Source organism: Dromiciops gliroides, chromosome 4, assembly GCF_019393635.1.
Source record: "Dromiciops gliroides isolate mDroGli1 chromosome 4, mDroGli1.pri, whole genome shotgun sequence".
Classification (NCBI taxonomy): domain Eukaryota; kingdom Metazoa; phylum Chordata; class Mammalia; order Microbiotheria; family Microbiotheriidae; genus Dromiciops; species Dromiciops gliroides.
The window spans coordinates 153,947,329-153,975,225 of record NC_057864.1 but is presented as its reverse complement, the minus strand read 5'-3'; the positions used below and the strand labels follow the sequence as shown (position 1 = coordinate 153,975,225).

The 27,897-nt window shown below is 48.1% G+C and overlaps 1 protein-coding gene across 1 annotated transcript; it reads right to left on the bottom strand.

Moving 5' to 3' along the window:
- Positions 1 to 57: 57 nt before the first annotated feature.
- Positions 58 to 27,825, bottom strand: KCNJ10 (potassium inwardly rectifying channel subfamily J member 10). Its single transcript, XM_044000306.1, has 2 exons — positions 27,589 to 27,825; positions 58 to 5,592 (listed from the first exon to the last, which is right to left on the bottom strand). Exon 2 carries the CDS (start codon positions 5,590 to 5,592, stop codon positions 4,453 to 4,455), a length of 1,140 nt encoding a protein of 379 aa, XP_043856241.1. The 5' UTR covers positions 27,589 to 27,825; the 3' UTR covers positions 58 to 4,452.
- Between the last annotated feature and the right edge of the window lie 72 nt (positions 27,826 to 27,897).

The following is a 27,897-nucleotide window of genomic DNA, read 5'->3' as shown; positions in this document are numbered from 1 at the left end:
TTTTATTATTGCTAGGAGGCTTATTTTCTTTTCCAAGAACAGCCTGGAAACAAATCATGGTGATGAAATATTTTATTTAGTAGCTTATTCTGTACAGGAAAAAAAAAATACTCAAGCATCTTTTTATTGGATAAATCTGACTTGGTTTAGTTTTTAGCACAATGAATGGAAACACCTTTTCCTAGACACTCCTGGTTCAGTAGAATGGGCCATTACTGGGCCCAAGGCCCAAGCTAGCTCTACAGTGAAGGCAACAGTATGTTACTTTGAAAATAAACTAGATAAGCCAAGTGAGGGTGAAGGACTAGGATAGCAGCCTGGGGAGGGGAATGGTTAATTTCTGCCATGTGGGGTGGGGGTGTTGTAGATAACTTCTTCCTTTCCTTCAGGCCACATATGAAATCCTCAGGTAGTCTCATTAGATTTGGGAGACGCTGAGGAACTAATTGTAGTGTGAAAGCTACCACCAGCTGTCCCCCAGAGCAATCCTACCCTCTTCTCCTATCTGCACAGAAACAACCCATTGTCACTCATGACAGCACCAGGGTCTGCCTGCCCTTGGAGGCATTCTCCTCCTAAGTGCTGCTTTTAGCCAGTATTTACACAGATACTTAAGTATCTATCTTAGGAGTAACATTGGAAGTAGCAGCCCAACAATCCTGCACCGGAGGATAAGGGAGCCAGGAGGGTGAGATAGAATCCTCCCACTCCAGTTCCCCTGCACCCACCCCCAGCTTTTATGATAGGGAGGCCAAGATGGAATCTGGGTGTTAAGGCTCCCAAATATGATAGTCATTATCTCTAAGGGCTCAGGCTATCGCTGCTATCACCCCTGTGAATAGAATAAGAGGGACAAGTTGGATTGGACTGGACTTTAAAAACAATGGATATGCAGGCTAGGATCCAACTGCTAGGATTCAGAAACAGAGCTAAGAAGTTTTCCACCAGACTTAGCCTCTACACTGAGTTAGAACCCGAAAAAACCTCCTCCCTAAGGGCCCTCTTAATTTCTCTGCTGCTTCTCCTACTCACCAGCAGGCCCTCTTCAGGCCCTGACAGCAACACTGGGCTGTGGGGAATGATTTGTTTTCTGAGTATCACAAGCTCACAATAGATGCCTTATTTCCAGCAAGATCAGCATGTTCTATCCTTTCTCAGTTTCCAAGGACCTCGAGCCAATCCCCCAACTCTAGACTGTGACCAGAACCAGTGACCATCATGAGACAGGGAGTCCGGGGCATCCCACCCATCCCTCTCCCTGACCCACCCTTCATTAGGGCAAGGTGTCCTGCCCCTCACTGTAAGCTCCCTGTGCACTTTTCTGTACATATATTTACACATACATAGATGTATATATATTATATATATATATATTATTTTTTCTATCTCTCTTCCATAGGTAAACCTTCTATACATGTCATGTGACCTCCCCCAAACCCTGCCTAGACTTTTTTCTCTTATCTAAGGTGTCTAGTGATGTAAAGAGGTGGATGGTAAGGCATAAAAGTTTGGTGGATTTCGGTGGGTTCCCTCAATACCACCACCTTCTTCTGTCTTCTCACCCCATCTCTTCCAGAGGTTATCAGACCATCCTCTGACACATCCTCACTCAGCACCCTTGACTCTCTCTTTCCCCTTTTCCCCACATTCCTAGATGATGGTTGGTGGAGATGTGATCCATTTCCTGTAAGAACTGTCCATATCTGGAGGCACATCTCACAGTTTAGAAGAGAAATAAGTCTGATCTGGGGACAGAGACTGCCCTCCAATGAACGCATTCAGGGTTGGGTAGGAGAATGGGATCCTTGGCATGTGAGTAGGGGGATAAGAGTGCCAGGCCAGACCAAAGGAGAACATGCCAAATAAAGTGCAATTTACAGGGAGGCCTGGAGTTGGGGACAAGACACGGGCAGGATCCTGGAGGTAAGACAGTGAATTGGGTTCCAGACAACTTCTCCAAGTTTGTTGACCGTCCAAAGAGCTGGGAAGGCTGAGAAATTAAGACTAAGGGAGTGGAGGGAGAGAGGAGGAATGACTCATGTAAGGGGGTGGCAGCTATGTGCAGAAGAAACCAGATGGATGGGGACTGATTAGGAATAAGATATAGGTGTGGACATTATATGTCAGTGTGTATGTGTCCTTATCTGTATATAGACACAGAAGAAAACAGGGAAGTCTGATTTCAAGAAGGGAAAATTCAGCGGATGGCCCTCTCCCTTCTGGTCCCTGTGGAAGGCTCTCAAGTATCTGCAAGCTTCAACTCTGTCTAAACTCCACCTAGGCCAGGAGCCTCTAAGGGGGATTATTATAGGCAGAGATTGATGGAGAGGTGGCAGCAGTCTCCACATAGCAGCTGGGATTAGCCAAGTCCAAAAAGCTCATCACGAGTGGAGCTTGTGCAAATGTGGTCAGTTTGTGATTCTGTGGTAAGCCTGGAGATATGGTGAGCCTGTCTACAAGACTACAGAATGAGAATACACATATAGGGACATCTGGAAACAGACACATTTTTTACCAAAACTGTAGGTTGGAATGTGATTAGCTGGGCATAGGCTTATATAAACCACCAGATGGTGACTTCTGCTATAGCCTCCTCTCTCCTGATGTAGAAACAGGGTCTTCTCTCAGCTACCTCATTTAATGACACTCCACAAGAACCCTGCAACAGTGTCCTCATTACCTGCCAATAGGGCTACCCTCCATAGATATGGAGGCTTTCTTCAGTCCAAAAGCCCCAGTGGCTCTCCAAACCTGTTCCTGTCAGGAAATGGATCATAGATTTAGAGCTAGAAAAGACCTTAGAGGTCAGTTAGCCCAGCTGATTTGTAGATGAAGAAACTGAGACCCAGAGAGTTTAAGTGATTTGCTCCAGGCCACATAGGTAGTAAGTAGCAAAACCAGGATTTGAACTCAGGTCCTCTGACTCCAAATCCAGTATTCTTTCTACTGCATCACACTGTCCTCCTTTGGTGGGCTGTAGTACAGTCCTGTTCCTTTGAGAATACTTGCCCACTAAGCATCTGAAACTGAGTTCTGGGGGAACAGGAGAGTTGGAATAAGGTGGATCCTCTTCATTTTCCTCTGGGGCCCAGGAATTCCATGTTCTTTCCGACAGCATTCAGGTATCCATCTAATGGCCTGTGAAGTAACTTGTACTTTTCAGAGGAGTCCAGGATGACTGGGAGTGCTAATAGTGATTTCCAAGCATAGATCTTGGTTTCTTGTCCAGTGCTCAACAGTATATAACCAGTCCCTTGAAGGCACACCCAAAAAGCTCTATCCAAAAGCCTGGCATATGGAAAACTTCTCACTTGGTGAGATTTGTCCACTTTCATTAGAGCTTTTGGGCCCTGAGATCTGGTCTTCAGTGGATGAAAAACTAAAGAAAAGTCCTCCCTCTCCACTTCCCATTCACCTTGGGAAACAGAATCGTTATGGGAAGGAAAAAGGGACACTGAACAAACCAGTTAGAAAAGAGGGTGCCCTAGGTACAGCTTCTGTCTGAAACATCATCTTAGACCCTTTTCTAAGGGTTCAGACACCTGAACCCTTCCTTGGGGAATGTGGCAGCTAGGGTCAGACCTCTCACAGGAGACCTTGAATAGCCTAGGGAGATAAGCACCTGGAATGTGGACAATATCTTTTCCAGTGATCCTCGATTCGAAGAATTTAAAACTCTATGAGTGTGTGATTGTGGTATGACTATATGTTGTGGTCATTTGTTATGATCAATTCTAATGTCTGGGGACAAAGGCATCAAAGGAGGGACAAGTCAGATCTGGGACATAGGAAGAAGATCCCCTTGGGGAATTGTGAAGGAGAAAATGGTAGTGATCAAGCCCATAGGTTTGGGCCAGAAGGGGAATCAGTCTCATCAGAAGAGGAAGTAGGGTTCTCTGTTGGGGTATAGCAGGGATACTATGATAGCTTGATACTTTATCCACTGCCTGGTCCCCACATTAGGCATATCTAAGAGTATAGTCCCCAGAGTGACCAGCAGAGGGAGCCTGGGCTCAGGGAACCAGCTAGATGGGAAGGTGGGAAAGGAAAGTCCTCCATCCTCAAGGCACCAAGCTTTATAAATGGAGCAGAGTCCATCCACCCAACTGTACAGTTCTCTTATCAAGTCTCCAGTAATGACTGAGATTTCCTAATCCTCCTCAGCCCAATCTACTCTGTCCCAAACACCCCAAACCTGGGCTTGGAGGTGGGGCTCAGTCTCCAAAGGGGGACTGTTCCCTCAGGCTGGCCTAGGCAAATGACAGGCCACTGGAGGGGGGGGGGAGGGAGATGGGATTAGGAGAAGGGTGGTCCTAGGGCTCTCTCCAGTGAGCCTGGGTAGGACACCCCACCCGGGAGTGGAGAGAGAGAGCAGGCACGAGATGGGGTAGGGTAGAACCAGAGAACATCTCCTCTGGCCCGAAGGGGTGAGGGAAGTGGGAGTCAAAGCTGTCAGACATTGCTGATTCGGACACTGAGGGCACTGCCCTCTTTCCCTTCCTGTTCCCGGAATGACTCCTCTAGCTTGAGCTTTTCGGGGTCCCCATAACGGACAGTGGTGTCTCGGAGGCAGCCGGGAGGGGTCACTTTCACAACCTGGTCAAACAGGCTGAAGTCAGCCACGTACTTGCCACTAGCGGAGAGCGAGATGGCAGGTGTGAATTCATAACCCCAGAGGATCTCCTCTGGCAAGTAGGAAGTGCGCACTTGGCAGGTGGCACTGGTGGATTCCACTGTCCCACTGAGGATCAGAACCAGCTCAAAGTCCCCCTCTCCACTTCGCAGGGGCAGGTCACGTAGAGGGCTGGATTCATCCACCACATGGTAGAAGGTAAGGGGTAGGATGAGGAATGGGCTGTCAGAGGCTGTATCCACCTGGAAGGCCACATTGACTTGATTGAGCCGGATGCTCTCCCCCTCCTTGGTTAAATGGGTCTGGAGCAGCTTACCTGTCACCTGGCAGCCAATGAGGAGGCTTTTGCGCATGTTGGCAACACGGATCATGAGGCAGGGTTTACCATCGTGGGTGGCCACCACAGCATGCTGGCTGAAGCGGATGGTCTCAGCCCTCTTCTTGGGCCGGGCAATTTTGGCCAGGAAGGTGCCTGTGATAAAGATCTCCAGAATGGTAGTGAGCACCAGCTGGGCAATGAGGAGGACGATGGCCAGTGGACACTCTTCACTAATATAGCGGAACCCGTAGCCAATGGTGGTCTGTGACTCAAGGGAGAAGAGGAAGGCACCTGTGAGCGTGTGCACTTGCACCACGCAGGGCGTGTGGTTGGCCGGAGGCCCTAGCTCCAGCAGGTCTCCATGGGCCACAGCCACCAGGTACCACACCACACCAAATAGAAACCAGGTGCCTGCAAAGGTGGCCGAGAACAGTAACAGCTTGTAGCGCCACTGCATGTCAATGAAGGTGGTCCATAGGTCCTTGAGGTAGAGGAAGCGCTTGTCAGCAATGTGTTCCATGCGGATGTTACTGCGGCCATCCTTGGTCAGTACCCGCCGGCGACGCAGCCCGGGGCCCATCAGGGGCCGGCTCTCTGTCTGGGTGGTCTGGCTGTAGTATACCTTTGCAACCGAAGTCATCTGGAGAGGAAGACAGCATGGTAGAGGTTTATATGAGACCCTGGCCATCCTCTGGCAGCCACTCCAGAGGGGCTCGGGAAATTCTGTACTTTCTGAGGGCGAAGCTACTGCCAGCATGGCCTCAGATTTGACCACAGTATCATCCCACGATTCCCTGAGATTGGGGTGAGGAGAGACTGAAATGGGACCCACTGCTCCTAAAGAGCCCTAACCTCCATTAGAGCCCGGAATGAATTCTCTGGAGCCTTTTGATTCTAAGGTAGGATTCTGCCTTTGTATCTCCAGGCCAGCCCACTGTCCCAGTTAGGGCAGCTAGGTGGTGCAGTGGATAGAGCAGTGGCCCTGAAATTGGTAGGATCTGAGTTCAAATCTCACCCCAAACACTAGCTGTGTGACCCTGGGCAAGTCACTTAACCTCAACTTCCTTAAACATCAAGGGCCTTCTCCAGTCACACTGATGTCTATCTTGCCATTGGACCCAGATGGTTCTGGAGAAGAGAGTGAGGTTGGTGACTTTGCACAGCCCTCCTTCATTTAAATCCAATTAAGCACAAGTCATGACATCACCCCAGTGTCAAGGTCCTCTTTGCGAACAAAGGACAAACAACAACAACAACTACTACTACTACCACCACTACTACCACTACTACTACTACCACTACTACTACTACTACCACTACTACCACTACTACCACTACTACTACTACTACTACTACTACTACTACCACCACCACCACCACCACCACCACCACCACCACCACTACTACTACCATCACCACCACCACCACCACCACTACTACTACTACCACCACCACCACCACCACCACCACCACCACTACTACTACTACTACTACTACTACTACTACTACTACTACTACTACTACTACTACTACTACTACTACTCCCGTGTAAAGAACATTGATTTTGTATCAGAGCACCTGGACTTGAACTGTGCCTCTGCCCCCACTGGCATGACTTAGAATAAGCCATTACCTCTCTGGGCCTTAGTCTCCTCACCTGTCAAATGGCCGTGTCTCTAAGATCCCTTCCAGCTCTCAATCTATGACTATGATTGTCCCCATTCCTAAAACCCAGCAAAGACACAGAGATATTTAGCTGTCTCAAAAATAATAATTGCTAACTTTTATATAGTGCTCTAACACATGCTGGATTAGTGATCCTTGGCAAGTCACTTAACTTCTCAGGGCTGTAGGCAGTTTTTTGTTTGTTTGTTTGTTTTGTTTTGTTTTGTTTTTGCAGGGCAATGAGGGTTAAGTGACTTGCCCAAGGACACACAGCTAGTAAGTGTCAAGTGTCTGAGGTCAAATTTGAACTCAGGTCCTCCTGAATCCAGGGCCAGTGCTTTATCCACTGTACCCCCTAGCTGTGCCCCCCCTTTTTTCTCGAATTAAGATTTATTGATTTCCACTGTATTCACTTTAAATATGTTTTGAAGCTGACTGAAGGGAAGGGATTTTGCAGTTTTAAGTTAAAAGTAAACTAATGGTGAAAGTACATGACCTCTGGCTTCAGTCAATATCTCCTCAGATTTGAATTAATAAAAGTTCCAGAACCATGAAATCCAAGCATGTTGCAGGCCTCTCCCAGCAATGTCCTTCACTTTGGGTCAGTCTCCTGTGCCAGAGGTGAAAGTGCTTCCAAAAATACTGCCATTTTCCCAGCACAGTGTCTTTGATTGCATCTACATACTGAGTTGGAATGTAGGCAGTTTTAAGAGACTATAAATTGCAAAGAAAGTGCTGACATGGATTGGTATATGGAGTTTTTTCATCCAGAAGTTTCCTATATAGCAGTGCAATCACAGGCCCTATCCCTATCCCTTTTTGTATATTATGTTACTTGATCTTTACAAAATCCCCATGAGCTCGGTAATGCAGATTTTATTTGGCAGTTGAGGAAACTGAGTCTCAGAGGTGACATTTAAGCCCAAGTCTCTCCTAACTTAAAGTCCAGCACTCAGTCTGCCACACCACAATATCTCAGAAGCTGGTCTCCCTCTCCTCTCCTTGTCCCCCAAACAATGCTTGGTGGTTAATTTCATGTCTAAGGGATGCTCTGTGTCACAGGGAAAGGAACAGACAGGGCTCATCCATGTAGATAAGACAAAGGAAGCAACAGTGGAGGAAGGAACTCTCCTGAAGGTGTTGGGGCATTTTCTTGAAGGGCCCCTAGAGAAGACTGGCAGATTTCAAATTGGGAAATTGTTCTGACCCAGGGAGCTAGGTAGAAGGTGAATGAGTGCTAATCACTGACGATGTCTGACCGGGCTTAAATTCAGGACTGCTGTGCATCCTGCCAGGAAAAAAGCAAGCAAAGCATTGAAATAGGAGACAGTCTCCTCCAGACTGGACATCTGGCACCCCTGCCTGCCTGCCTGTGGGGTAACTTGTACTTTTCCAGGGGTAAAGAAGTACCAGTGAACAGAGCTTCTCCATTCTGCCTTGACCTGCCCTGGGGAGGTCATTTCAATCTTGAGGAGCAGAGGTTAGGTCAGCTCCAGGAAGGCAGGCCACTGAGATCTTCAGAGTATCCAGGGGTCTAGACTGCTGCTACTTTTGCCTTCCCTTGCTGTTTGAAAATAATTTTAAAGAGAGAATAGGAGTGATTCCCTCTGGGACATAATCATAGTAATAACAATTATGCCAGAATTTCTGGAGGGGGTCGTTCTCATTGGTCTCGAGATTTCAAGAGGAAATATCTCTGCTGCATTTGTAATGACCTTAGAAAAAGCCGGGGCAGACACAGCCTCAATAGCCCATCTCACTCAGCTCCATCTTCTTGGGCACTGGGGCCTTTGGCTTCTAGCTGGCCTGTTTGCCACCTCCGCTTGTTGTGTCTGCCACCTCCAGTTGTTGTATCTGCTGGTGCCAGCTGTTTTATCTGCCTCCTTCATCTGTTATCTGATGCCCCCAGCTGTTGTGTCTGCTACCTCCCACACCCAAGTGACTTGGCTCCTCATGGAGAGCCGGGGCCAGGAGTGGCTGAGAAGGGATCTCCCTCTCATCCCCTCCACCTCCCAACTGGGCCCAGACATGTGGGAAGGCAGGCAGGCCAAAGTTCCAACCAAAATGAGGCTGCATCCTCACGTTACCCCCACTTCTACCACCAGAGGGTGATGTTGTCCTACTCTCCAGGACTCCAACCAAAGTTAAGCCCAGAGGCCAAGAGAGATGGAGATCAGAATCGCAGGATTTTCGACCTGGGAAGGGACCACGAAGATCACAGGGTCATAGATTTAGAGCTGAAAGGGTTTTCAGATATCATACATTCTGACTCCCCTTGTTTTACAGATGAGGACATTGAAGCCCAGGAAGATGAAAGAACTAGCCCAAGGTCACACAGCTAGTAAGTGAAAGAGCTGGGATTTGGTCGTAGGGCAATTGACTCTTGTCCCCAGTACAGTGGGTGGTCAGAACCAGATTCCTCACAGGTGCTTCTCACTACTCCTTGTCCCCTTTCCTTCATGTGAGGTGGCATGAAACATCCATTCTTAACCGAAACACTCACCCCCAAATTACCCAGATATCTTCATCTGTAATGCTCTGGTTCATGATGGTAAAGTGATTGTTCCCCCTTTGGTCATTCAACTAGTAAGTTTTCAAATCCATTTCTGTCTCTATTTTTACAGAAGAGGAAATGGAGGGTCAGAGGGGTAAAATAACTTTATTGTTGTCACACAGCTATTCAAGTCAATGCAACAAACATGTCTTAAGTTTCTTTTGGCAAAGACAACAATCAAATTATTCCCAGCCTTCCAGAAACTGATCTACTGGGGAGCATAAGCTTTGAAACCATGATTTGCACCTAGTTTTCCTGACTCTTTTTCACTAAACCATGGGGCCTCTAAAAGTGATTGGGCAGGATTAAGGAAACAACCTGTACCTGTGAACCCATTCCATATACCTCCACACCCTCCGCTAATTCACAGGGGAATCAAACACAAGATCAAGAATGTATAACTTGGGGGCTCTAACCACCTAAGTGAGCCAGCCACAGCATGCATTTATCACAGTTTTATTTTCCAGCAATGGATTTACTTTCTTAAAGCTATTTTGTTGAAGCTCCTATTAAAATTGGGTTGCCTCCTCTTCCCACCCTGACTGACAACCAGGGGAGGTCATGATCAAAACATGCTGGAAGGCTGGTGGGAGCCAGGTTGGTAGAAAGACTGTACTCAGGGATGATGCTCTGGATGAATGACATAAGGGTAATTAGAGTTGACAACATTCTTTTTTGTTTCCTCTGCTCACTGTTTTCAAGCTTTCTTCTACTGGTTTTTCAGACTTCTTTATTCTTCCCACTTTTCTTCTACAGATCCACTGCTCCACCCCCCCCCCTATTTTCTGATTTTTGTGCTGTGTCCTTTGTTTCTTCAATCCTGTAATCTCCTTGGGCCTGTTTTCTAGTTTTTTGTTCTTCTTTGTGTCTCTCCTCTATCTCTGTCTTCTTCTCCCAGTTTCTTGAGTTGGATTTGGAGTCAGGAACACCTGAATTAAAATCTCACCTCAGTTCAATTCAACAAGCATTTATTAAGTGCCTACTATGTGCCAGGAATATGTTAGGCATGGGGGAAACAATAGTAAAAACAAAATGGTCCCTGCCCTAAAGGAGCTTATATTATAACTCTCTCTCTCTCTCTCTCTCTCTCTCTCTCTCTCACACACACACACACACACACACACTCATACTCTTTCCTCTCTCTTCCTCTCTCATATATGTATGTATGAATGTATGTATGTATTTTGTGGTTGTTGTGAGGATGACAGGAGGTAACTTATGTAAAGATCTTTGCAAATCTTAATGCACTACATAGATGTCAGCTAATAATAATATTTTTTGTTAATCTGCAATATCTTTAGTGGAGGGGATTCATTAACTAACTCTCTCTAGCAATGCAGATTGTCAGTTGTTCAGTACTTAGGGTTTTAGAAAATTCACTGGGCACCAAGAGATTAAATGACCTGCCCAGAGTCACATAGTCAGTAGGTGTCAGAAGTTGTACCTGAACTTGGGTCGTCCTGACTTTGAGACCAGCCCTTCGGTCCACCAATCCTACGATGTCTTTATAGGAAAGATATCATTTCAGAAAACTTTGGAAAAACTGAATGGCAGTGCCCATTCCACTTTTGGAAATATCTAATTATAAAAGTTTTCCCCTATTTTGAGCTAAAATCTGCCTCTCTTCAACTTTTACCCTTTCCTCTGGGGCCGATCTGAACAAATCTGTCCTCTCCCCTATGCAACAGTGCATCAAATATTTGAAAACAACTAGATTATTTCTCCCCCTCATCCCTTGTCTTCTCCAGGCTAGGCACCCTGAGTTTCTTCAGTAGAGCTTAGAAATGGTGTGTTCTCCAGTCTTCCCACCATCCTAGCCCCCATTGCTCTGGGGGTGGGCTGAACAGACCAGAGGTCAGGGAGGTTATCCTGTCTGGTGCAATTTTAGGCTATTCCCACTTGTTTTTGCCATTCATGGAAATGGGAAATCATTCTGTAATCTCCTCTTGCCAGGCTTGGCTTTATATCTTTAATGGATTACCAATTCCAATTCAAACATCAAAGTAGATTAAGAACTATGGAGCAGGATTTTGCTAATACAGCCAAGTTTGGGAAGGGGAGAGAGAGGAGAGAGAGAGAGAGAGAGAGAGAGAGAGAGAGAGAGAGAGAGAGAGAGAGAGAGAGAGAGAATTGTGTGAAAACTCAGGACAAAGAAAAAAAGCATTGTGGGTTAGTCAGCCTTTAAGGAAGAATGGGGTTGGATTTGTGGTTTATTCTCTTGAAGCAGCTTCATTTCTCATTAATTAATAGAAAGATCAAAAAGTAAAAATGGAATCGTATGAACAACAAAACTTGGAGTGGGGGGTGGAGGAGGCAGGATGAGGGCTATGTGTATGTGTGTGTTTATGCTCATTTCTGGCTGAGTCATCATTGCCTCTATCCCCATCCTCTGCCCTTCTTCCTTTTCCCTCCCATCCCTTGGCCCCAGCCTGGCACACAGGCCCTGGGCCCATGGTAGAAGAATAGGCTTTTCTTCCCTTGTGTCAATGTTTGGAAAGTTTTCATTGCCCAAACAAAAAAGAGAGAAAAGGCTTCAAAGTGTTTCCTGGGAGCCAGAGACCTCTGCCTGGCCCCTTCGGTTCCCCCTTGTGCTTTCCGGTTAGGGGAAGGAGGGAAGGAGAGATGGGACCATGTTAGAAGCCCTTCTCTAACCATCCAGCTCCTCTGTCTGATGGGCTGATCTTGGCCGCTCCCTCTTTTCCCCCTCTCCACTCCCCCCAAGCCCAGTAATTCCCAATTTTTAGGCCATGCCCTCTGTCCTCTGGAAAGAGGGCACAATGTTCCTGCAGAGAGTTGCCCGGAGGTTGGCACTCCAGGGCTTCCCTCTTCCAGTTTGTCAATTGAGGGCACCAGGAGGGCAGGCTCCCCGGGGCACTTGGCGGACAGATCCTGGTTCTATGCACCCCCTCCCGACTCTCCAGGATTACCAGGCCACGGCGGGGACCACACCAAGGAATCTGTCCTATACTAGGGCTGGCAGTGCTAGGTGCCCTGGCAACCGCTGAGGTTCTTTTTGTGGAACTGGGCTTGCAGGGCGACTAAGGACTCAGCTATAGTTGCCCAGGAGGAAGAGTTGGAAACAAAAACTTCTCAACCTTGCACCCCATCAGTCATTCTCATCAAAGAAAGGGCTGAAGTCAAGTGCAACCCAGAGGATGGTATTCCATTGCATCCCACCTCCCACCTTCTCACCCCACCTCCACTGAGGAGTCAGGAAATGAGATTAATCCAAAACAGAAGAGACGGAAGTTAGTCACTGGGAATAGCTACATAACAGACAGTGCAAAGGACCCAAGAGAAGTGGGTACTTAAGTGCTTGTTGAACTGAATTGAACTGAATTGGATAAAGGGAGATTATAGAGTCCTTCTCCTGGAGGAATCTGGGCTGGGGGAGGCCGAGGCAAGCAGTGACCTCTTCTCTCTCTCAGCCTTACAAATCTTCCCTATGCTTCAGCATGTCTCTCTCTCTGTCTCAGCGATTCTCCATAGGGAGAACCAGATGAACTAACCTATAAGAGAAAGGGTCAGAGAGCACCGATCACAAGAGAAGACTTCCTACACTGTAGTAACTAGCACTGAAATGGCGCTTTAGAAATATCTCCACAACAACCCTAGGGAGGGCGGTACTATTATTATCTCCATTTTACAGATGAGGAAACTAAGGCATCCAGAGTGTAAGAGGTTTGCCCAGATTTTCTCCCATAGCTAGGAAATGTCTGAGGCCAAATCTGAATTCAGGTCTTCCTGATTCCAGGTGCAGCCCTCCACTTCACAGCCTTATCTAATGACTTTGTTTGCAAGCTCCCTTGCAGGGAATTGCTCCCAACCTCAGTCTCCCCAGATCTGAGAGTCCAGACTGGAAGATGGAGCAGAAGGAGGAAGACACCTTAATCTGGATACCCTTGAAGTCCTTGCAGGAGAATCAGTGTCCCACCACCAGAGGGCAGGGCTCTCTGGCTCTTGGGGCTCGGCCGAATTGTCATTTGCCCCAAGCACAGTTTATTCTGCTTTCCTGAAACCTCCCCAAAACAGTGGCTGATGTGATTTCCAGATCCTCCCAAGAAACTCGGGGCTACACTAATGCCTTATTTCTTTGTCCTCTACTCACCAAATCTCCAAGCCCAAGAAGGGGCCAGTGGGCAGGGAGACTGGGGTACATTGTTCTCTTAGATGACCAAAGATTGACGAGGTCAGGCATCTCCAATCTACTTTTACCTCTCCCTTCTTTCCCTGGGTGCCTCCTCCCATCTAACTCCCCAGGCTAGAGGGGGACCTGCAAACTGTCATGAGGGTCATTGGAGAGGTATATCTTATAGTTATTAGGATGCTGGGTAGAGCTGAACTTCCCAATTTTTGTCACCACCACCACCCTCAGTCAGGGCATGTACCCTTCCCCTTCCCCAGGCTCACAGCTCCAAGAATCTGGCAGGCCCTGAATGCTGGTCTGTGGCATGGAGATGGCCAGGCCCCAGGAGATAAGGCCTCAGGGAGTGGAGGCCAAAGCACTATTGAGCTGTCACCAGATCTGCCACCAGCATCTTGGGCCATGGCCTGTGGAGGAGCCAGGAAACCGGAGAGGGCCCTGAGCTTGTCGGACCGGCTCCTCAGGGGTTCCTGGCCCCCTGGGCCCAGAATGAGGCCATACTGTCCTCCAGCAGGGAGGAGGGAAGAAGGGCAGGGGCAGCAGCCTGTGTCTCATCCCAGTTTTCCTGATTCTGGGCCTCAGTTTAACTCCCCTCCAGGGTATGAGGAAGGAGTCAGAGGAAAGTGCTTTGGAAATCCCTGGTGGGAAGTTTTAGAGGAGAAATAGAAGACTGATAGAAAATCCTAAGCAATGGAGTGTTTCTAGGTGGCAGAGGGGGCAGACAGGATCACACCCCAGGAGAAGTACACCTAGGATCGGTTCCTTTATTTTAATAGGCTTCTTAGAACTGGCTGAGACCTTGAGGTCATTTCATTCATCCTCCTGCCTCACCTCTTTCAAACAAGAAAATCTTTATTAAAAGAAGCCAGGAGAGAACAATGGATTTCCTATATCCTCCTCCTCCATATTCAATCACCCCTTCTAGGATTAGATACTGCCCATTGTCTGTAAATTCTTCCTTCTGTAAATTGACCTCAATCCCCCTAAGTGCAGCTTTGGCTGGACCTTTCGAGGATTTGGGGATTCTACCTTAGTCCCTCCTCACTCTCTCTTTCCTCCAGATTGAATTAACACTTGCTCCTAGGAGCTCTCTCTATCCTCCGGGCTCTCTCCTCTCCTCTGTATCTGTTCTTAGCAACCCTCTCCAACACAACTGTGAGCTCTCCTTTGTTGGGGAGCCCAGGTTTCTGAAGGAGTCACAGTCCTAGAAGGGAAACTGAAGAACAGAAAGTCACAAAGCTGAAGTCAAGAGGTCTGGGTTCCTCAGACACGACTTTGGGGAATGAGCAGATTTCAGGACCTGGAGGTCAAAGCCAGACAGCTCAGAACCTGAAAGATGTCCTCCAGACCCAGCAGGTATCCCTGGGAAGCACTCTCGGGCCCCCCTTGCTGCCCACAGTCCCATGATACAGATTCCTGGCTATAGCTGAGGGGCAGTAAAGGTCCAGGTTCAGCCAGCCTCTGCCATTTATGTACTCATGTGACCTCAGGCGAGTCTCTTAACCTCTAAACCCCAGTTTCCTGATCTGTAAAATGAGCGAGTTGGACTAAATCCTAGCTTCTTAAACTTCGGGTCAAAACCCCAGATGGGATCATGTAACCGAATGTGGGGATGACAAAAAAATTGGCAACAGTAAAAGGTTATGTATACCTACTTTATATACCTCCATACCCAGGGTTGTGTAAAAATTTATTGGGTAAAAAGGAGTCACAAATCGAAAAAATTTTAAGAAGCCCTGGCCCAGGTAATCTCTAAGGATTCTTTCAATTCTAAATATGTGATCCTAGCCTTCTGTCAGTAGAAAGGGAAACTGAGGCCCAGGGAGAAAGATTGGAAAGGTGAGAGAGGGAGAAGGGCCAACCCTTAGCTCCCTGGGAGCTGCAAAGTTTGGACATTGTTTTTTTCCCTCCAGATGTATACATAAGCAGACCTTGAAGGATGGGTAAAAATGGGGGAGAGAAGGGAAAATAAGTCAGAGGCAACAGCTTGATTCATTGTGGAAAAGCACAAGATAGAGAACAGTGAATTGTCCGACTTGGCTGGATTGTTCAGGTCAAAAAACTGGGTCAGAAAGAGCCTGTCTAAAAACTCCAAAGTGGAATTCTGTGACTATTTTTCCTAGAATGGTTCAACCTAATGTAACAACCCAATAAATGACCACTTTTCAACTCATTTGCTTCATTTTAACATAAAAATCACAGGAATGCTCCTGCCCTTTTCCCCAAAGCTGCCACTTCTCTCTTCCTTTCCACAGGCCTCTGTCCCTGGGGATGCTTCCAAGTCCCCCAGGGTCCAGTTGTGCTGTCCCAGACTGTAAAAACATCTGGTTGGGTTCATCTTATGCTCTTTCTCTACCACATCTCAGCTAAGTGGGAGAAGAGAAAGAGTTAAGAATTTCTTTGATTGGGACCAACGCTATGGAGGATGAAAACAGATGGAGCTGGGGGGAGGGGCGGTGTCGAAGAGGGTAGGCAAGGACAATTACAACTCTCCCCTGGATTGAATAAGAGGGGAAATCCAATATTTCCACCCTTCCATTTCAACATAAATTTGATCTTTTGAGGGGACAGAGTGAATGGCAGGGGTGAGGGGAATGGGGCAAAATGATCTCAAAGTGTGACATACTGAAAATGTGTCAGAAAATTCAGAAAGTTTCAGAAAATTCCACAGCCAACAGGTCCCTAGAGAGCTTATCTTAGCTTCCAGACACAATTGTCCCTAGCTAAGTATTATCCTATATGGGTATCTGGTCTTCACTAACATTTTCAAAGAAAGATAGAATAATTCTCATCTCCTCCATGCTTCGGTGACCTCTGACCATTGGGAAGGTGGTGTTTTTTTCTTTGAGTCTTAACCTAAATCCCATGTACTGCTATCTAAGCAGATTCTTCCTTTACCCTTGGCAGAAATAGAGATCAAGGGTAACCTTGAAATGTCCCTTCTCCCCCTCATCCAGTACACAAATCTGGAATCATACCTCCATCTCTATCTCAGGTTGCAGACCCCTTCAAAAAGAAAACCCATTCCTCAAGCCACTTTGATAGTTTCCACCTAACCTCTTCCTCCACATTCCTCATTTGGGGATGTTGATATTGAGAGTGTCAGAAAGAACAAACTGAAATACAGAGGCAGAACCCTGGAATAGAGAAGTAAGGGAGACTTTTGCCTAGAAAGCTGTGGAAGCAAGAGCACCACCAGCTTCTCACTATCCCCAGTGGGTTTGGACTAGAGGAATGAGGAGATTTTGGGGGGAAAGATCCATCCTGAGAGATGACAATAGGAGAAGGCAGGGAGGGACAAAGGGACTGAGGCTAGGGGGTCAATGAGGGTGAGATAAGGGTTTGGGGCCTACTGGGGAAGGTGCTGGGCCTAGGAGCTTTCATCTTCATTTTGTCACACAGGGATGGTGTATCAAATGTGCAAACAAGCAAATGAACTCCAGTTCAAGTGTTACTGTCATTGGTGTTTTAGAACAAAGCTGCTTAAACTGAATGTGGAGGTCCCGAAAAATTTGGCAACAGGAAAAGGTTATCTGTACCTATTTTATATACCTTTATACCTGGGGTTACATAAAAATTTCTGAGGCAAAAAAGAGTCATGAGTAGAAAAAGCTTAAGAAGCCCTGGTTTGGGCAGCTAGATGGCGCAGTGGATAGAGCACCGGCCCTGGAGTCAGGAGTACCTGAGTTCAAATCCGGCCTCAGACACTTAACACTTACTAGCTGTGTGACCCTGGGCAAGTCACTTAACCCCAATTGCCTCACTAAAAAAAAAAAAAAAAAAAAAGAAGCCCTGGTTTGGAGAGTATCACCCCAAGCCAGAATCCCTTCCCTGACATCTCAGTCCAATTCCTAGGACTCTCATCTTGTGGTGGGAATGCTCCTATGATTTCCCTCCCTGCACTTCTAGGGGGTGCATTACCAGAACCTTGCTACCAAGAGGTGCTTCATCCTTGAGGGGTTGTGACGCCTAGCCCTGTGTGTACATCTGTGAGCTCCATCCAGCATCAAAAAGGATTGAGATAGGATAAGAGAGAAGACTTCCTAGCATAAAAGCATCGGGGATAGTGGCATGGGCAACCTGGGGGTTTTTAGAGCCTCTCCATCTATCCACGAAGAAGAATGATGATATGACTTTTCCAGGGTTTTCTACTACATCTTCCTCCATCATCTCTTCCTTCTCACATCTTCCTTGCTTGCCGGAGCATGTAAGGGAGAGAGGCATTCTCACCCCAAACAGCTTTGGGGACTGAAACAATGACCACACAGCCACAGTGGGAAGTTGGCTTGCTCTCTTCAGGGGTTGAGGGAGGCCAGCACCCTTTCTGGGGGTGGGGGGAGAAGGAGCCTGGAAGAGGCTGCTGTGCCTCGCTCAGGAGCCGCAGGGAGTGTGCTCTGGTTAAAGTTTAAGCCTCTGCTGGAGTAGTGGGACATTCCCAGCCCCAGGGCCACATTCTCGAGGTCACAACAAGTGCAAACTTGTTACAACCTGTGTCAGAGCAGCAGGGGGCGGCAAGGGCATGAGGTGGGGGGGGGTTGGGGGGGTGGGAGCTGAGGTGCCCGGGAGGGGAAAGGGGGTGCTAAGGCCTCCAAACCCAAGAGCATGGTTGGGATGGGGGGCATCGTATATGTGTGCATATTTGAGTGGGTCCCAGAGTATATGTGCAGGGGTGTTTGTGTGTGGCCATCAATGATGGCAAGATCTGACTGATCTGAATATCAGTATGTCTGTCGATGGAGTCATATGTGTACCTACAGATGTATATGTAGCCATGAGCAGGCACATATAATAACAACTCAATTTCTATAGTGCTGTGAGATTTACAAAATAATTCCCTCACAACAAACCCAAGAGGTGAGGAGTGCAAATATCATTATTCCCATTTGGCATATGGGGAAACTGAGGCTCAGAAAGGTTAAGTGACACAGCTAAGATGTTTCAAAACTAGGATTTATGCCTAGGTCTTCTGACTTCACATTCAGGGATCTTTACACTACACCACGCTGTGTCTCAACAAGCATGTCTGTGTGTGTGTCTGCATATATGAGAGTGTCTATGTGTATGTGGGGATATGTGTGTGCATGTATGAGTGTACGCCAATGTGTGTGTATGCATATATAAGTGTCTGAGTGTAAGTGGGGAAGAGGAGGTGTGTGTCTCCATCCTATCTCAGGGGTTTGGGAGAATAGAGGAATGATAGTTATGAGATTACACTGGGTATTTGTGGCCATGGAGGTGGGTACCTCTGGAAGTGTCTCCTTCCTCCAGCCTCATAGAACCCACATTCCAAGCAAGAGTGGCCGCCCCCCAATCCAACTCCCACTGGGAATTCAGTGCTCTGTCTGCATCTGTGCCCAGTGAAATCTGGCCCTGCCAACTGCCCATCTTTCATGCCTGACCCAGGGGTAGCAGTGCCCCCTGCCCATTCTCCCCCACCCCCAAAGCCCTTGGCCCATAGCCCACTCCCCCACTCTCCCCAGCCCCTCCGGACACTGTTGGGGGGGGGAGGAGAAGCTCTGAAAGCAGGTGACTGTTTGGGGGGAACTCAGGGACAGAGCCCCCATTGTGCCTGCCTCAGAGCCGCCTCAATGGAGAGCTGGGGCACAAAGCGGCTTTGACAATGGGCCCTGCATTAGTATGCAGGGCTGGCCCCTCCTCTGGCTCCCTGTCCCACAGTCTGGGAGGGTATGTGTGTGTGTATGGTTGTGGGGGAGTTGGGGGGGAGGAGGATGCAGGGCCTTGGTGGGGGAGGACTGGGCCAGAGCTAAGGACAGAGATGGGGAGCCTTGCACCCTTGTGAGCTCCCCAAAAGGAACTGAACAGGAAAGAGAAAGAGGAAAGGGTTGAACCCCTTGAGAGAGTGCCATTCACACTCCAGACCCAAAACCCCCAAGAAAGGATTTTCCAAATGAAAAAAAGCCACAGAAACCCCTTAAGGATGGGGTGGGAGAGAAGTGAGAATGGGCTTGGAAATATGGTGTCCGGGAATGCCTCTGGAATGGGGGAGGGGAGGGGCCAGGCCCACCCACTCTCTGCCTTAGTTTCCCAGACAGCTTTTAAGGGGGTTGTGGGAGCTGGAGAAGCAGAGCTCTCTAGAGGAAGCTAAAAATGCCAGAGCCAGATCCCCAAGCGGGATCCTGAAGGAGGGACTGGGTAGCTGAAGCCACAGAAGTCTCCCTTCCCACAAGTCCCACCCCAATAGACCCTTCTCACATGCTTCATGGGGCAGACCAGGATAGATAAAGCACCTGAGCCCAGCTTTAAGTCAGGAGCATCTGGCTTCAAGAACCACCTATTTGTGCTCAGGCTCTTGTGTCTGTCTCTCTTTTTCTGTCTCCATCACAACCACCCTGTGTGAGCAGCAAGCACTGTCAGTGTCCAGGCCTGACCCATTCATCCATTCGACAAGCCCCTTCATCCCCAACCCCGCCTCCAGCTCCAACGCCGACCCCAGGCCTCAGGACACAAAGCAGGGAGGGAACCCAGGGGGTAGTCGCTGGGGACAGCTGGCATGGGGCAGGGCACAGTAAGGGGTGAGACTGCTCGAAGGCCAGGAATGGAATTGAGGAAAACTATCTGAGAAGAGGGGACAGGCAGGGGGCCAAGAAATGGTACCGAGTCATAGAAACAGGATGGACAAGAGGGTGGGCAGTTGTGTTGCTAGAAACACAAACTCCTTCCCATCACCCCCAGCCCCAGGGCAGCACCCAGACCATGAGCTCAAGAAAGGTTATGGGCTTTGAAAGCTAATAGAAGATCAGCTGGGGGACAGATCAGCCAGGGACATAAGGTTAGCTTTTTTCAGGTCAGTTTGGAAAGAACAGTAGAATGGGAAACAAAAGACTTGAACCCACTTGATTTCCAGTTCTGCTCCTTAGTACGTGGTCTTTGGCAAGTTATTTAACTTGTCTGAGCCTCAGTTTACTATGCTTTTAACTGAGAATGATAACACTTGGGCTACAAACCTCACAGGGCTACTTTGAGCATTAAGTAAGGTCATATACACAGGGATACTTTGCACACTGCCAAGCACTAGAGAAATGTAAGTTATTATTACTTTCCAAATTGTCATCCTGAGGTGCTCCTGGAAAGCCTCATTATCATCCTGTGACTTCACGCAAACCACTTCATAACTCTAGGTCCCCAAGGCGACCTATCCCAAAGTGACCCCACTTCAGTTCCCCACCATCCCTCCTGAACAACAAGGTCAGGCTAGAACCAGACCAGTCTCGGGCGAGGACGTTTAGCATTTTGATCCAACATGACAAAAGCACCAGGGTCCCCATTTCAGAGCCCCACACTGAAACAGGTGGGCATGTGGGGAGGGGAGAGGAAAGAAGTGCACTCACGAGGTTCTGAGGGGTAGCTTCTTCCCTGATGGAAGACCCATTCAGATATCCAGGAACCTCAATCCTACTTTCTGGGATTAGCCAAAAATAATTCTTCCCTCAATTTGGATTTGGAATCAGTTCAGATCTTTAGTCCATTACTAGCCGTGTGACCTTGGACAAATCACTTTTGTCCCCATGACCTCTCTAGGCCTTAGTGTCTTTACCTATGAAATGAAAAGGTTGGACTAAATGACCTCTGAAGTACCTCCCAAATCTAAATCCGTAACTTGGTTGTACTTTCTACTCCTTGCATTTAGAAATAAAGGCACCTTAGAGATTATCTAGTCTAACCTCTCAAGATAATAGCAATAGTGAACATTTACATAGAACTTTAAGGCTTAAAACACTTTAACCTGTGTTATTTCATTTGATCTTCACAACAACCTGAAGAGGTAAGTGCCATTATTCCCATTTTACAGATGCCACGAACTTGCCCAAGATCATATAGCTAATGTCTGAGGCAGGATTGAAACTCTAGTATTCCTGATTTGAGGTCCAGCACTTTTCCCATGCATTATCTACTTTCCTCTCATGGGGAACCTGAGGCACAGAGAGGGCAAAGTGATTTATCCAAGGATATAGAAATAGTAAGTTGCAGAGCTGGGATTCAAACCCAATTTTTCATGCATATACAATAGCTTCTTCTTCCACTACTAAATTACAAGCTCCTTGAGGGTAGAGACCACCCTTTATGGAGTTTGCACCTTCCCCAGGGCTTTGTATAATGTCTTGCAGAATAAGATGCTTAATTAATATTTGTTCAATGAATGAATGATGAACAGTGAAAATGATCCCGAAATTCAACCTTTCTCCACATTATAACCTATGTTGTTCATTCATGTCCAACTCTTCATGACCTCGTTTGGGGTTTTCTTGGCAAAGATACTGGAGTGGTTTGACATTTCCTACTCCAGCTCTTATGACAGATGAGGACACTGAAGCAAACAGGGTTAAATGACTTGCCCAAGGTCGTACAAATAGTAAGTGTCTGGGGCTTCATTTGAACTCGGGTCTTCCTGACTTCAGGCCAGCTCCCAGCTGCAACCTATAGTTTCTGCTTATCTACTCTGTCTGAGCTGGGTACTTGGAGATTATCTAAGGTAAGAAGAAGTTATACTCAGCTAACTCCATATCTGAGGGGAAAAAAATGGGACACATACCCATTATAAATATTTTTAAATATTAACACTATCATTAACGCATTATGACATCCTGAACAATAGCTGGGCCTGAGCATGAAGAGGAATGCTGCAGAGACTCACATGCTTGGATGGAAACAGTCCAGGAAGGCTTTCCTACATAAGGTGAATCGGAAACCACTTGGGAGGAAATAGAAGGTCAGAAGTCAGCTGAGTGAAGGAGAAGCCGGGTCCTAACCTAGAAAGGGTGGGAGAGTGGTGATGGAATCTGTGTCAAGGCTTAGGGGTGGAAGAAGATGAGGCATGAATGAACAATGGAAAGGTCTGGTTTGTTTGCCTAGAAAAGTCTCTAAATGGCATAAATCCTAGTAGATCAGGGCAGACCCACATACACAGCAACAGCTTCCATTCGTTTAGTATTCCCTTACAACTTACAAAGCTCTTCCATGTACATTATTACATGGGATTCTCACACGAACTCTGTGACATAGTTGGGGGCAGATATTACAAAATGGGGCTTCATTTTATAGATCAGGAAATGGTGGCTCAAAGAAAAGGGAATTATACTAATGCTCAGTAAAGTCCCTTCAGCTCTAAAATTCTGTGATTGTAAAACCTAGACCAGACCAGCGTGGGATATGAATATTGGGTCTGAAAAATCAGATGGACTTGGTTCAAATCCCAGCTTGGCACTTGATACCTGCATGACTTTGGGCAAGTCATTTAACTTCTCTGATTTTCAGTTTATTCATCTGTGAAAGGAGGAGGCTGACCTTCAAGGACCTTCCCAGCCCTATATAACCCTTCTTGGCTCCAAATGTAATGGTTGTTTCCCCTTCGGTACATCATGATGCCTTCAATGGGAAACCTATGATTAGCACGTTTTCACTGGGTATAAGACGCCATCGTAGGATCTAAATAGGAAAGGACCCGGATCCAAACAAGGAATAAGGAGCGTGTTCTCTGTGTGGGGTGTGAAGTAGATACGAACAGAGACTGGGTGATGGCTGTGCCCAATGTCCAAGCAGAATGGGATGTGGGTCTAGATGAGAATGGAAAGGTATAGAAGGGCAAAAAGGACCTGTTCAGGAAGAGCAGAATGACTGACAAGTTTTGGGAAGGGCAGGAGAAGGAGGACACAAAAGTTCCATGTTAAGAAATGTAGAGAAATGAACTGAGGAGACCTGGGTTTGAATCTTGAATCTGCAACTTATTAAAAAAGCGATTGATCCACTATCTCATCTGTCAAATCAGGAGGTTGAACTAGATGATTACTAAAGTCTTTTCAAGTGGTCTCTTCCAGCACTAAAATCCTACAGTGAGCCCAGGATTGATGTCATTGGCAAAAATATAGAAGATGGAATAAGGGAGTTCAGCAGTGGTGATGGGGAATTGAAGAGCTTAGTTGTGGACATATGGCATTGCCCTGTGGGCGAGAGGAGATTTGGAACCAGAGATGAGGAAAGGGTAGTGAATGGAGCTGTTGAATTGAGGAATGAGACCTCTTTGCATGTCAGAAATACACTGAGCATACAGGAGGTGTTCACTGAATAGTTGATTGAATTAAACAAAGTTAATTATCTTCCCACTGGGTGCAAGGCATTGTTCTCCCTGAGAGAAGGCTCTGAGAAGTAAGTCTAGGGTAAAACCCACTTCAAGAGGTCAGGAAGAGGAGATAGAGGAACAGCTAGATAGATTGGGGAGAACCTGGTGAAGTCTGGGGCCCCTAAAAGCCAAGGGAGAAAGCGTACCTAGGACACCACTGTGGAACTTCAGCCTCTAAGATAATTCTAGACTTGCTGGTCCTCCATGGTCACATCTATCCCTTTGTCTCTGAGACAGTGCCCAGTGATATGAGTTCTCCCCTAGGAGGTCATAGCTTCTGTCTCCTTTTTTCTTCTCTATTCTCTATAATTCAGATACCCTTCCCTTATGCTCCACCCTCATATCTGCTCTACTGCTCTGAGTGAAGAAATACACATGCATATGTATGTATATGTATATACACACAGCAACCTTGAAGAGCTTTGAACACCCCAATTCAGCCTTCCTGCCCCCCTCCAGGTTCTCCAACCTTCTACTTTCCAGACTGAGCAGCCCCATAACTTCTTATTTCCCACTCAGTAGAGAAGAATTTAAAGAAATCACTTTACCTCTCTGGACCTCAGTCTCCCCAGCTGTAAAATATCGGCCTTATGCTAAATTATCTCTAAGGCCTTTTCTGGATAGGATATTCCATCATTTGCTTCCTTTTCCCAACCACCTGCAATTCCCAGCCTGGGTTCTGGATTTGATATGAATAGGAAGGAAGGAAGGAAGGAAGGAAGGAAGGAAGGAAGGAAGGAAGGAAGGAAGGAAGAAAGGAAGGAAGGAAGGGAGGGAGGGAGAAGGGAAGAGGGAAGGGAGGGAAGGAAGGAAGGAAGGAAAGAAGGAAGGAAAGGTAAAGGAGGAAGGAGGGAAGGGAGGGAGAAAGGAAGGAAGCATTTATTGAGCATTTGTTCTGTGCCATGCATAGTGCTAAGCACTGGGGATACAAATACAAGGGAGAAGAGAGAGCCCTTGCTCCTGAGAAACTTCTATTCTAAAGGGTAAGATGACACCAAAGGGAGGTGAACAGCAGGATTGGGTGGGGAGAGAGGATGGTTTTGAAATCCAGAGACAGTCAAAAGCAGGACCAGGAGGGGAATGAATGCACACTGGCCTGAATCCCTCCAGAAAATGGAGGCTCCTGGAAGAATTCACTGATAGAAATAGGTTTTTCACGGTGTTTTCCTCTGTGACTTTTAAAGAAGATTCTAGGCGGGGACTAGGAAGGGGAAGGCATCCTAGGTCAGACACACTTTGGGGGGAAGGGGAGTTGGTTAAAAGTAAAGGGAGGGGAGCTTCAATCTGGACAACATGATAAGTCCAGCAACAGTTGTTATCTCCAGCATGTAGGAACCCCCCATGATCCCCCAATCTGTGCTAGCTAGGAAAGGGGCTGTAGAGTTGGTCCAGAGAGAGGGGAATGGACAAGATGATATTAAGAGAACCTAGTCAACTCTAGTTCCAAACTTATCACCACTACTGGGGGCTTGGATCCCCTTCCTCAACCTTCCTGTGGTCCCATCTCAGCTCTGTGTCTTGGTTTATCACACTCACTTTCCTCTATACAGGGCCTCAGACCTCACTCAGCCATCCCAACCACTTGCCCTTGTCTTGGTGGGACTACGGACCAATCAGGCCGAAGGAGAATTTAGGTGGTCAGGGGACGAGTGGGTTCTGAATGCTGGTTTTTTCCATCTGTCCTGGATAACCTTTGGCAATAGGCTTTGGAGGTTCTACTAGCCAGTTCTGTCCTCTCCAGCCTCACAGCCAATGCCAAAGGGTCACTGCCCTGCTTCTCCTTGTGTCTAAGATCCAGGCATCTTCCCAACCTGATTCTGGAGGGTCCCTCAATGGTGAGGTCACTCTGCATTACCTTATCCCGCCCCAAGATCACCAAACTCAGGACTGCACAGAGTTGAAAGAGGTTGGGAGAGAGACCCCATGTAACCCTGACCCTCAGATCTTAGACTCTTTGAGCCCAGGGAACAAGCAGAAAAGAGCCAGTAATCCAGGACAGCTAAATAAATTTACCAACCTCTCTCTCTCTCTCTCTCTCTCTCTCTCTCTCTCTCTCTCTCTCTCTGTCAAGCTCTTAAACTTAAGTTGATGATAAAACTGGCTTCGTGAGCAGAAGGTGATGCAAGAGGGTATATGGTAATTGGAGGGGGAGCAGAGGAGGGTAAATATCCCTCTCCGCACCAGATATACACCCCCATGTAGAGCGGTGCAGGTGGGGTCATATCACAGCAAGAGACAGACAGGATTCAGAAGAAGGGAGACAGAGCAGGATATAAATGGCAAAACAGTCGTGGCTTTTGCTCAGGATGAGGAGTGGGGGGTCAGGCTTTGTGCCAAAGCTACTATAAGGAATCTGGACCATTCCCTCCCCTCCCCATTAGTGGAGTCATTGCCATTTGATACCCACAGAGACGAGCTGGCTGCTCAGGCGGGGGATGGGGGGGGGTGGGGGGTGGGAGGAGGGATGACTCTGAAAACAGCAGCTCCTTTCAGGGCCCAGGTTGGCAGGGGCTTCTGGAGGCCAGACTGGCCTGGAGCCCCCCCCCCCTACCCTGGCCACCAAAGGGACTGGGGAGAGGACATGGGAGAAGCAAAACTGACATCACTACTACCTCTGCAGACCATCCCTGGCCCCTCTTCCCTTCATGCCATCCCACCACCACCACTATTCTGAAAAATGTGCTGGGAGCCAAGACACCTGTTTTCTCTCAGGTCCTCTGAGCTTCAGCCCCATCCAAGCCCCAGCCTAAATCCAGAAATCATCAGTGCTGGTATCAGTACGGTGACCACAGTTAGGCTGGGAATAAATGTGCTTAGAGTCCTTTAACCAGCTGCTTTTGCTGGACCATCCAGAATACCAAGGTCCTAGGGTTGAAATTTTTGTGGTTAATCCTGGTCTTGCTTGGATCTGGAGCCCACCCTTTGAAACAATCTCCCTTCAGCCCCTCCTGGAGTAATTTCCTCGTCTCTGACTTCCTCGGAGAACACCTTCCCAGAGAAGAAGGGTGATGTGGGAAAAGACATTGAATCTGAGCTCAGGAAAACTGGTATCCAAAAGCTGGCTCCGTTATTAACTACCTGGGGTGAAGTTTCCTTGTCTGTACAATAAGGCTAAGGATCCATAAAGTCCCTTCTGGTTCCTCATCTATGATGCTATGATGAGCCCTCTCTCCTCTCCCTAGCCTACACCTGGACTGAAATCTCAACTAAGGAAAGGCTAGGAACGATCTTATTCACTTCCCCTACTCCAGCCTGGAAGCTCTGATCTTCATCAATCACTGAGGCATTATCCAAGGAGTCTTTGATCAGTCCCTGGCAAGGGGTGGGTGTGAGGAAAGAGGAGTATAATGGGGAAGGGGAGGAAATTCCCTTGTCTCTCTCAGCGGGCCATTTCTCCCCGCTTGTTTTTGAAGTCTTCAGTGGTCCCACTGCTCCCCTCACACAGACAGCTGCCTGCAGTCGCGGGTTGGGGGTGGGGAGCTCAGTCCTAAGCAGCTGGGGCGGGGGTGGGGGTTTGAGGGGGGGGGTGAAGTAAAGGAGGTCACAGGGGAGTGGGTGCACATGCTAGGGGAAAGCCCCCAAGCTGGGAACGGGCAATGGGACTACGCAAAGATGTTCATCATTTTAACTCATGGCCTAACAAGAGAGCCGTGTTTCTCCTAGTGTGTGGTCCAGCGCGAGTGCATGTCACTATTCGAGTTTTACTTTGTGGGGAGCGGGACGGGGTCTTCTAAGTGTTTCTGGGAGGAGGGAGGCGCTGCCTTTGTCATTCGGGCAGCATGTATGTGAGGGCTACATGTGGGGGTCACTGTGGAACGGACTGAGGAGCTGTGTCGTCAGTTTGTGACCTCCTGGAGCTCCTGCGGAGGTGGTGGGGTGGGGAGGAAGGAGACAAGGGTCCAGAGATCCTCCCACATCAGCTTTAGGTGGTGGGGGAGCCAGTCGGCCTCAAGCATTTCTCAGGGGTCCCCGCCGGGACTTCTATAAGAGAGCAAAGCTGAGGAACGGGACGCCGAGGTTCGCGGAGGGCTGGATGATAAAGGCTCTGGGGTCCGGGTGGGCAGCCCTCCACGATTTCATGTTGGAAACACCAGCTTCTGTTCGTCACCCCCGATCCCCCAGGGACCGCATCCCTTACCTTGGGTCCTGGGCAGGGAAGCACCTCGGACCGGGTGGCCGAGAGAACGCACTGAAGGCTTCACTGACGGGGCGGGCTGGAGGGTGAGGAGAGGAGCGGAGCTGTGTGACGGGCGGGGCCCGGCTCTTAAACTAGACGAGTCGATCAGATAAGGGCTGGGCCGGGGCCGGGGCCGGGGCCAGGGCCGGGCCGGGCCGGGGGCAGAGCTGGGCCGGGCCGGGCCGCCCCCTCCCTCCTCAGTGATGGAGCCAAACTTTGTGTGAATGGAGGGGCCACGGGGTGGGGGTGGGGGGGCTGTTGAGGGATGAG

Bases quoted from the DNA above. Each gene is read 5' to 3' on its own strand.
- KCNJ10 (XM_044000306.1), bottom strand. From the start codon at position 5,592: ATGACTTCGGTTGCAAAGGTATACTACAGCCAGACCACCCAGACAGAG.